At 40.8% G+C, this 10,770-nt stretch overlaps 1 protein-coding gene across 3 annotated transcripts; it reads left to right on the forward strand.

The window, feature by feature from the left end:
• The first annotated feature begins 3,366 nt into the window (after positions 1-3,366).
• LOC131936686 (arrestin domain-containing protein 3) lies at positions 3,367-9,698 on the forward strand. Of its 3 annotated transcripts, none has more exons than XM_059293736.1 (9): positions 3,367-3,400; positions 4,917-5,032; positions 5,199-5,319; positions 5,616-5,741; positions 5,951-6,162; positions 6,896-7,078; positions 7,396-7,605; positions 7,829-7,988; positions 9,121-9,698. In XM_059293736.1, exons 3-9 carry the CDS (start codon positions 5,205-5,207, stop codon positions 9,480-9,482), a joined length of 1,368 nt encoding a protein of 455 aa, XP_059149719.1. In that variant the 5' UTR covers positions 3,367-3,400; positions 4,917-5,032; positions 5,199-5,204; the 3' UTR covers positions 9,483-9,698. The 3 variants fall into 3 exon arrangements, with proteins under 3 accessions (XP_059149719.1, XP_059149720.1, XP_059149721.1); XM_059293737.1 differs by lacking the exon at positions 3,367-3,400 and adding an exon at positions 3,461-3,551; XM_059293738.1 differs by lacking the exon at positions 3,367-3,400 and adding an exon at positions 3,490-3,546.
• Positions 9,699-10,770: the final 1,072 nt, after the last annotated feature.

Raw genomic sequence — 10,770 nt, forward strand, 5'->3', positions numbered from 1 at the left:
ATGGTAGTGATGTGTCCAATGTTGAGTAGATGGTAGTGATGTGTCCAATGTTGAGTAGAGGGTAGTGATGTGTCCAATGTTGAGTAGATGGTAGCGATGTGTCCAAGGTTGAGTAGATGGTAGTGATGTGTCCAAGCTTGAGTAGATGGTAGTGATGTGTCCAATGTTGAGTAGAGGGTAGTGATGTGTCCAATGTTGAGTAGAGGGTAGTGATGTGTCCAATGTTGAGTAGATGGTAGTGATGTGTCCAATGTTGAGTAGATGGTAGTTATGTTTCCAATGTTGAGTAGATGGTAGTGATGTGTCCAATGTTGAGTAGATGGTAGTGATGTGTCCAATGTTGAGTAGAGGGTAGTGATGTGTCCAATGTTGAGTAGATGGTAGCGATGTGTCCAATGTTGAGTAGATGGTAGCGATGTGTCCAATGTTGAGTAGATGGTAGTGATGTGTCCAATGTTGAGTAGAGGGTAGTGATGTGTCCAATGTTGAGTAGATGGTAGCGATGTGTCCAAGGTTGAGTAGATGGTAGTGATGTGTCCAAGCTTGAGTAGATGGTAGTGATGTGTCCAATGTTGAGTAGATGGTAGTGATGTGTCCAATGTTGAGTAGAGGGTAGTGATGTGTCCAATGTTGAGTAGATGGTAGCGATGTGTCCAAGGTTGAGTAGATGGTAGTGATGTGTCCAATGTTGAGTAGATGGTAGTGATGTGTCCAATGTTGAGTAGAGGGTAGTGATGTGTCCAATGTTGAGTAGATGGTAGCGATGTGTCCAAGGTTGAGTAGATGGTAGTGATGTGTCCAAGCTTGAGTAGATGGTAGTGATGTGTCCAATGTTGAGTAGAGGGTAGTGATGTGTCCAATGTTGAGTAGAGGGTAGTGATGTGTCCAATGTTGAGTAGATGGTAGTGATGTGTCCAATGTTGAGTAGATGGTAGTTATGTTTCCAATGTTGAGTAGATGGTAGTGATGTGTCCAATGTTGAGTAGATGGTAGTGATGTGTCCAATGTTGAGTAGAGGGTAGTGATGTGTCCAATGTTGAGTAGATGGTAGCGATGTGTCCAATGTTGAGTAGATGGTAGCGATGTGTCCAATGTTGAGTAGATGGTAGTGATGTGTCCAATGTTGAGTAGAGGGTAGTGATGTGTCCAATGTTGAGTAGATGGTAGCGATGTGTCCAAGGTTGAGTAGATGGTAGTGATGTGTCCAAGCTTGAGTAGATGGTAGTGATGTGTCCAATGTTGAGTAGAGGGTAGTGATGTGTCCAATGTTGAGTAGAGGGTAGTGATGTGTCCAATGTTGAGTAGATGGTAGTGATGTGTCCAATGTTGAGTAGATGGTAGTTATGTTTCCAATGTTGAGTAGATGGTAGTGATGTGTCCAATGTTGAGTAGATGGTAGTGATGTGTCCAATGTTGAGTAGAGGGTAGTGATGTGTCCAATGTTGAGTAGATGGTAGTGATGTGTCCAATGTTGAGTAGATGGTAGTTATGTTTCCAATGTTGAGTAGATGGTAGTGATGTGTCCAATGTTGAGTAGATGGTAGTGATGTGTCCAATGTTGAGTAGAGGGTAGTGATGTGTCCAATGTTGAGTAGATGGTAGCGATGTGTCCAATGTTGAGTAGATGGTAGCGATGTGTCCAATGTTGAGTAGATGGTAGCGATGTGTCCAATGTTGAGTAGATGGTAGCGATGTGTCCAATGTTGAGTAAATGCATAGACAGCCTTATCTCTTACCGGTGGTTGCGATGAGGAGTGCCTTGTTATCGTAGTTAAGATGTTATCGTAGTTTTTTTGTGTAATAATGTGTGATGTTGTCTAGCTGGTCAGTGTAGATGGTGATACAGCGGTTATTTGATGACAATTCAGGGTGCTTTTATATAAGTGTTTCGTCGTTGGGTGCCGTTTATTTTTATCTTTTTTGTGTAATGAGAAGTGTAGGCGGTGCTAAGTATCTTAGTGACGTCGAAAATGTCCGATGAGAATACCCAGGTGTCAGCTCTGTCGTAGTCTTGGAGTAATATTTGCTGATTGCTAATGAGCTGTCTGATTCTTAGACCACGCAGATTTGGTTGACTGCTTGATGTGATTAATACCTCCATTGCTGTCTTAGCTGTTGAAGCTGAAGAAAAGATCTGGGCTTTCTTTTTCGGATAGATCCAATGAGACAGTTGCTAACCTTGAAATTGCTAGAAAGAATTGGGTTACTTGTTTCATTTTAACCACATGAGCCGTAACTCATTAACTTAAAAAAATACACCTCCCTCCCCCCCCCCCCAAAAAAAAAACTTAAAGTCGGAAACAGTTTACTTTTACTTTAAAACAATTTTTATTGCAAAGTCGATTACATTTTTAAAAAAAAAATTGTAATTATTAAAAAGAAGAGCACAGTAACTCATTTAAACAAAAAAAAAAAAAACAACTTCAAACCAGTACTAATTACCCGAATAGAGATAGACAGTGTACCACTGTGAAAAAACAAATACCAAAGGGGTCGTCCATAAATGACGTCACAACAGCATGTAGACAAATTGCGTCAATGTGACCATGGTTGAACCCCCTTACTGGTCGCCATGGTTTCTATCAGACATTTTCTCATGAGGGGGGGGGGGGGGAGGGGGGGGGGGACGGGGTCTCCTTGATGAGGTTGAAAAATAGGACAGAGCTGGAAAGAGAAGACCTTCAGGCAGTGGCGTAGCCAGGATCGTCTCAAGGGGGGGTTCCAATTTTTTACCCGGGGACAAACTTTCGATTTGCACCCCCCCCCCTCAAACTTTCGATTTGCACCCCCCCCTCAAACTTTCGATTTGCATCCCCCCCCCCCCTCAAACTTTCGATTTGCACCCCCCCTCAAACTTTCGATTTGCACCCCCCCTCAAACTTTCGATTTGCACCCCCCCCTCAAACTTTCGATTTGCACCCCCCCCCTCAAACTTTCGATTTGCACCCCCCCCCCCCCTCAAACTTTCGATTTGCACCCCCCCTCATACTTTTTATATATACCGAGGGGTCTATGGGGGGGTTATGACCCCCCCTAACCCCCCCCCTGCCTACGCCACTGCCTTCAGCAGACCGCGGAGAGTTAAGATGACAGTCTTGGCACTGACATTGACAAGGGGAGGGTTGTCGAATTAGGCAAAGAAATAAAATTTGATACGTTCAGTTACAATCGCTCATCTTTTTTAGTCTTGTTGTAGGCCGTGTAATGTTATTATTGTACTGATGACTGATATGCGATCCGTTCATTAGATACAAACAATGGCAATGTCCGGAACCATACTCTAAAGTCTAAATAATGTATATTTATTAAATTACATAATTTTATGGCGAAAAACAAAGAGATTTTGTTTGGCCTCTAGACCCTTATGTTGTTTATATCCGGTTTTGCTAAAAAGATTTCAGTGAGTTAACTTTTCTTTTTTATCTAGAATCTAGATGATAGATCTAGATTAGATCTAGATTCTAGATTTCTACAGATCTATTTATTTAGATCTAGATCTATCTAGATCTAGTGCCCTATGCCCTATCCTATTCACATAGTTTGTTGGTAAGGTAGGCTATTCACTGACACTTGACAGCCTATAGCTCGTACTTTTAGTCTTTAATTTAATTCTTTAGAAGTTTAGAAGCCAGATTTGTGCATGATGCAGCATAGCGATTATTTATTTTATTCTCCGCTTCTTGTTTACCTCCAGATGAGCGTATTTTATTATAATAACCGAAACACACGCCAAAACTGAGGCCAACACAATTTCAAACAGCTATTGCCCGAGCTATGTTTGGTAAAATCACGATATAGCGTCGGAAATTATTGGGTAATGTTCGTTGAGTTTCGGTAACATTCGTTACTGTAAACCATAGTTTATTTGACCGGTGAAAAAAAATAAAGTCAAGTGCATTAAATTAATGTTTTAACTTAATTTACAGTTTAATTGACAGAAAATTAATAACAGATAGAAAATCTAAATATTATTAATAAACTCGAGTGTAGTAATTAATTTTTTTTTTAAGAAACAGAAAAAACCTGCAGAAGATTTGCGACAACCAGCTCTTGTTCTTCATAGTAAATAAGACGATTAGATTAACTAAAGTTAAAAGTAGTAAGAATAACTAGAATAATGTTTAGTAGCAGCAATAATTAGCACATACACTTAAAATAATTAGAAATACAAAATAATTAGCAAAACAGTATTTAAAATGCAACTAAAATCAATCCTTGTACATTTTTAAACATTATGTATTAAAAATAATATGGCGGCAAATAAATGATTGTTTACAGTATTTCCGGTGGTTTCCGGAACGGCTCGACAGACTACGCCATGGTTTTACTGTTTTTTTTACTGCTGTACAGTTCCGGAATAATAACCAACGCTATATCGTGATTTTACCCTATGTTTTATGTATGACGTATGCTGATAATCAAAGCCAATGTGAACTCACAGTAGTCACAGTGAACCCTCGACCGTGTAGGGTAGGGATTTTTCTCCCGCTGACGATCACACTGCTATTTAATTGGAACAGTTCTAATGCTTTTTTAATTTTTTTTTTTTACCTTTTGTAATTAAAAATCAGATTCATAAAAAAATAAGTTGATCTAGTGTTTTCCTAACGTTTTTGTGTGTTTCGGTTGTGTTTATAATAAAATACGCTCAACGGGAAGCGGGGAATAAAATACGCTAAAATGGAGTTTTACCAATATGTTTAATTTTAAATGGTTTACTATTTAGGTTAGGCCTAAATAGTAAATAAGTAACATTTCATTTTCAACTAAACTTCTACCTCAGTCTTACTTAGTCTTGTATTAGAATTAGATAATAATTAATTAGGCTATTAATTAAATATAAAATATAATAGTATAGTAGTAATAAGTAAGTAAGTATCTAGATCTAGTAATAGCAAAATAAAATGACTTCACAGGTTGAGGCTGTTTCATGTTCCAGGTGGCTGTTAAGTTTGCCATGTTATGTTGGAGCATCAGAAGAGTCTGACATGAGCCAAAACACTTTGAGGCTGTTGCTACTTTCATTTTGAAGGTACATCAATCTGCAAAAAGAGAATGAGATAAAATAATGTTAAAATAGTTTTACTTATCTATTGAACGATTGTCTTATTAGTTGAGACTCTGTTGAGACAGTATCTCTCTCTATCTCTTACTAAACCCAATTGCTGTATAGTTTATAAGTATCATCTTTCTAACAGGTGAGAATGCGAGTGGAACTTTTTGAATTACACTTTAGCAGATCCAATTCCATCTACATAGCTGGTCAAGTGGTCAGTGGGAGTGTTGTCATCAAACTAGCCAAAGAGACATGGATAAGCTGCAAGTTTTGTTTACTATATTGGTGCTTTCATTAATTAAAAAATTAATTGGCACATATTCTTGGCGTATGTATTGACACATTTATTTGTCACAAATTTCTCTTTACTAGACAATAGTAGTGTTAATAAAAATATTCACATTTTAAATTATTAAGATCTTCATATGATTGAACAAATATGATACTGTGCATTTAAAAATAAACAATTCTTACAAATAAGTTTTATTGTACATAGATTTTGTTCAAACTTCAAAACAGCAAGTTGCCTTATTTATCTCATTTACCCTCCTTCCTCCAGCTATCGACATAAAATTTATTGGTCGTGCCAAATCAAAGTGGGATGTGTCCAATGGCGATACTTCAAAACATTATCAAGCCATGGAAGTCTATATAGACAGTGAATATCACCTGTATAAGAGCAGAAGTAGGTTGAAGTTTGGTTTTTATTTTAGACTCAGCCCTTTTTGTATCAGCTCCCTAGAATACTTGCTATATGACCTTTGACCTGGTACTTGTTACCCTTCAACCTGTTACCTCAGTATTATTTTCAATCCAAGAATGTTTGTTGAAGTGTAAGTGAAACTATTGTAGTGATTAAGTACACAAATATTGCTTGCTTGTTTGAAACACCAGGCCAGACTGATAACCAACCTCCTGGGATGCATGTTTATCCTTTTGATTTCACTCTCCCTACTGATGTCCCGTCTTCATTCGAGGGGCGCAGGGGCTATGTCAGGTATCAGTGTATTGTCACGATGGACAGGGGCTGGAAGGGTGTGCTGCAGATTGAACAGGACCTGACAGTCATTCGACATCTCGATCTCTCCATCTTACCTGATGCTGCTGTAAGTCACAGACCTCTGCCACATGTTGTATAGTCACTTCCTACCAGTGGCATATGTTGTATGTCCATGATGTCACTTCCTGTTGTATAATGTAGTGACCTGGTCAAGTGTTAATGATGTAGTGACCTGGTCAAGTGTTAACGATGTAGTGACCTGGTCAAGTGTTAATGATGTAGTGACCTGGTCAAGTGTTAACGATGTAGTGACCTGGTCAAGTGTTAACAATGTAGTGACCTGGTCAAGTGATAACAATGTACTAGTGACCTGGTCAAGTGTTAACAATGTAGTGACCTGGTCAAGTGTTAACAATGTAGTGACCTGGTCAAGTGTTAACAATGTAGTGACCTGGTCAAGTGTTAACAATGTAGTGACCTGATCAAGTGTTAACAATGTAGTGACCTGGTCAAGTGTTAACAATGTAGTGACCTGGTCAAGTGTTAACAATGTAGTGACCTGGTCAAGTGTTAACAATGTAGTGACGTGATCAAGTGTTAACAATGAAGTGACCTGGTCAAGTGTTAACAATGTAGGGACCTGGTCAAGTGTTAACAATGTAGTGACCTGGTCAAGTGTTAACAATGTAGTGACCTGGTCAAGTGTTAACAATGTAGTGACCTGGTCAAGTGTTAACAATGTAGTGACCTGGTCAAGTGTTAACAATGTAGTGAACTGGTCAAGTGTTAACAATGTAGTGACCTGGTCAAGTGTTAACAATGTAGTGACCTGTTGCCAGATGCCCCAGCACCTAGAGAGGGAGCAGATGTATGAAGGCTGCTGCTGTGACTCAGGTAACGTCTACATACAGCTGGACCTGCAGAAGAGTGGCTTTGTCCCCGGGGAACCCATGAACTTCACCATCATCGTCAACAACAAGGCTACATCATCAATTTGTGGTGTGGTCATGTCATTAGTGCAGGTATATCTGGGAGGGGGGTTATGTCATGAGTGCAGGTATATCTGGAGGGGGGTTATGTCATTAGTGCAGGTATATATGGGGGTGGTGGTGGTGGTGGTGATGTCATTAGTGCAGGTATATATGGGGCGGTGGTCATGTCATTAGTGCAGGTATATATGGTGGGTGTGGTGATGTCATTAGCACAGGTACCTCTGTGGGGTGCGGATGTCATTAGCGCAGGTATATCTGTGGGATGCGGATGTCAATAGTGCGGGTATACATATATGTTTTCTCATGCCTGTAATTAGTCTACTCCCTGCTTGACCAACTGTTTTCAGACTGTGCGCTACACTGGCTTCAGTGACAGCTTGTTCTCATCTGGCCATCCTAAGTACCATGACAAGATCAACCACTGGGTTCTCTTTCAAGCTGATGACGACATTGGCGCCGGCAAAACTTTCCACTTGGTCAGCGCTTGTAGCATACCAGCTGTTGCACCTTCCCTGTTGGAGGGCTGCAACATCATTGACATCATGTATGAAATTCATGTAAGTCCTGCTAGAGATGGCTGTAACACTGTGTAACATTGACATGTGACATTGACATCATGTCACATTAAAATCATGCCACATTATAATTTCTGACATTGTCACATGTAACACTGACATCTGTTTGCCACTGCCACCACGTGACCTTGACATGTGACCTTGACATCACATGACCTTGCCATAATGTGACCTTGACATCATGTGACCTTGCCCCTGTCTGCAGGTAGAGGTGCCAGTGGGCTGGAAAAATGTTCAGCTGAGTTGTACCATTTTTATTGGGACCATCCCCCTGCAGCGCACAGAGCCACGCCCTAGTTCACACTCAGATGAGGGATCTCTAGACCTGGATCTCACCACTCCCCCCTTGAGACAAAACTATGAATGTAAGTCGTCTAATTTAAAGATAGCATGGTTGTATGACACCTTCTAAAGGCCTACGTTCATTATCACAGCCTAAACTAGATCCCACCTACCCCTCACAGGACTGACAAAAACTATTTGACTCCATTTGAGAATAATTTAATGTTTAATTTAGCAATACTGTACTTAAAAACATACATTATCTAGTATTGACTATTTAAAAAACATCATTGGTCATTTTAATGGTGGGGGGGGGGGGGGAGGGAATCATTGAGTGTGATTGTGCTCCCAACCACATGCATGTATCAGTTCTTGTATTATGACCAACCCATGCATGTATCAGTTCTTGTATTATTACCAACCCATGCATGTATCAGTTCTTGTATTATGACCAACCCATGCATGTATCAGTTCTTGTATTATGACCAACCCATGCATGTATCAGTTCTAGTATTATGACCAACCCATGCATGTATCAGTTCTTGTATTATGACCAACCCATGCATGTATCAGTTCTTGTATTATGACCAACCCATGCATGTATCAGTTCTTGTATTATGACCAACCCATGCATGTATCAGTTCTTGTATTATGACCAACCCATGCATGTATCAGTTCTTGTATTATGACCAGCCACAAAAACTTCCTGTAGTCCTTCCCCAGATGGTTTCGCCCAGCTTTCCAATAGTGCTAGCCTTTTATAGTTCTAGCTTTGTAATAGTGCTAGCCTTTTATAGTTCTAGCTTTGTAATAGTGCTAGCCTTTTATAGTGCTAGCTTTGTAATAGTGCTAGCCTTTTATAGTGCTAGCTTTGTAATAGTGCTAGCCTTGTAATAGTGCTAGCCTTTTATAGTGCTAGCTTTGTAATAGTGCTAGCCTTGTAATAGTGCTAGCCTTTTATAGTGCTAGCTTTGTAATAGTGCTAGCCTTTTATAGTGCTAGCTTTGTAATAGTGCTAGCCTTGTAATAGGGCTGGTAAGTAGGTCACCAACCAGTTCTACGGCTCAATAAGACCTGCATGAGGCATAGAACTGGTTGGTGACCTACTTACCAGCCCTATCCTATAGTGCTAGTCTTGCAATAGTGCTAGTCTTGCAGTAGTGCTAGACTTGTAATAGTGCTAGTATTGAAGCAATCACGTCATTTAACTTTCAGTGCCTCCTTCGTATGAAGAGTGTGTGTTTGGTCGCATGGAGTCCCAGGAGAGGGATGGTGAGGGAGAGGCTGACCACGATGGACACACAGGAGCCACATCTTCTGGCACCACCGCCTCGCGTCGCAGCCGACTGCGCCGCCTGCCCAGCTACCCTTACTACAGCACTGACCACTTCGCCAGCAGCAGGGAGCTGAGCATAGACAGTCAGAGTGGCTACCCACCCCCTCCCCCCGGCCACAGTGGCTACCCCCACCCTCCCCCTCTTTCACTGGAGGGCTATACATCAGTACCAGTTACAGAGCAGCCTGTATCATCCCTGCCTCCCCCGCCCAGCTATGAGTCATTACAACTCCACAGATAATCATCAAACATCATTTGTTCCACTGTTCACTGACTCTGTCATAGACACTAGCATCCAGCAGCCAGCTATGAATCCAGCAGCCAGCTATGAATCCAGCAGCCAGCTATGAATCCAGCAGCCAGCTATGAATCCAGCAGCCAGCTATGAATCCAGCAGCCAGCTATGAATCCAGCAGCCAGCTATGAATCCAGCAGCCAGCTATGAATCCAGCAGCCAGCTATGAATCCAGCAGCCAGCTATGAATCCAGCAGCCAGCTATGAATCCAGCAGCCAGCTATGAATCCAGCAGCCAGCTATGAATCCAGCAGCCAGCTATGAATCCAGCAGCCAGCTATGAATCCAGCAGCCAGCTATGAATCCAGCAGCAGCTATGAATCCAGCAGCCAGCTATGAATCCAGCAGCCAGCTATGAATCCAGCAGCCAGCTATGAATCCAGCAGCCAGCTATGAATCCAGCAGCCAGCTATGAATCCAGCAGCCAGCTATGAACCCCCAGAACTCCCCCTGTAAGTGAACTCTGAGCTAGCACCAACACCTGAATCCCGCTGTGCTGAGCTGAATGTTGAAACTTTTAGAAAACCTTTCCTTACTGGACATGTGTGTAACCCAAGGTTAGAAATGTTGAGGGCCAGAGGTTTTGTGTTGCTAAACCAGCTGTCCAGTGTTTGGTAACCACAGTTGTGTTGTGTTGCTAAACCAGCTGTCCAGTGTTTGGTAACCACAGTTGTGCAGATCACTGCAGTTCATGTCGACCAACTCGGCCTTCTTATAGCCTCTTGTTTTCTAGTCCAACTTACTGTCTATTTGCTCATTCATTTGATGTTGTTTGCTTTTTTCAATAACAAGTTTGATGTTGGTATTATTTACTCAAAAATACTGTGGCTAACCAGATTTTAATATTTTTTTAGCCAAATTTGGATTAATTTATACTTTTTTTTGTCCTTTTATCTCTGGTAAATAATTAATTTATTCCTGAATTTTTAAACTTTACACAAATTATTTTACTGTAATATGTCTTATTTTTGTGATATTTAGCTGGTGAAATTTTATATTTGTTACAAAAGATCTGATGTGTAAATTGGCCGACCTAATACCAGATTAAAGTCATGATATGGTACTTGAGATGATACCAGATTAAAGTCATGATATGGTACTTGATCTGATACCAGATTAAAGTCATGATATGGTACTTGATCTGATACCAGATTAAAGTCATGATATGGTACTTGATCTGATACCAGATTAAAGTCATGATATGGTACTTGAGCTGATACCAGATTAAAGTCAT

Source organism: Physella acuta, unplaced genomic scaffold (assembly GCF_028476545.2).
Source record: "Physella acuta isolate Inbredline_101_S28 unplaced genomic scaffold, ASM2847654v3 ptg000184l, whole genome shotgun sequence".
Taxonomy (NCBI): domain Eukaryota; kingdom Metazoa; phylum Mollusca; class Gastropoda; family Physidae; genus Physella; species Physella acuta.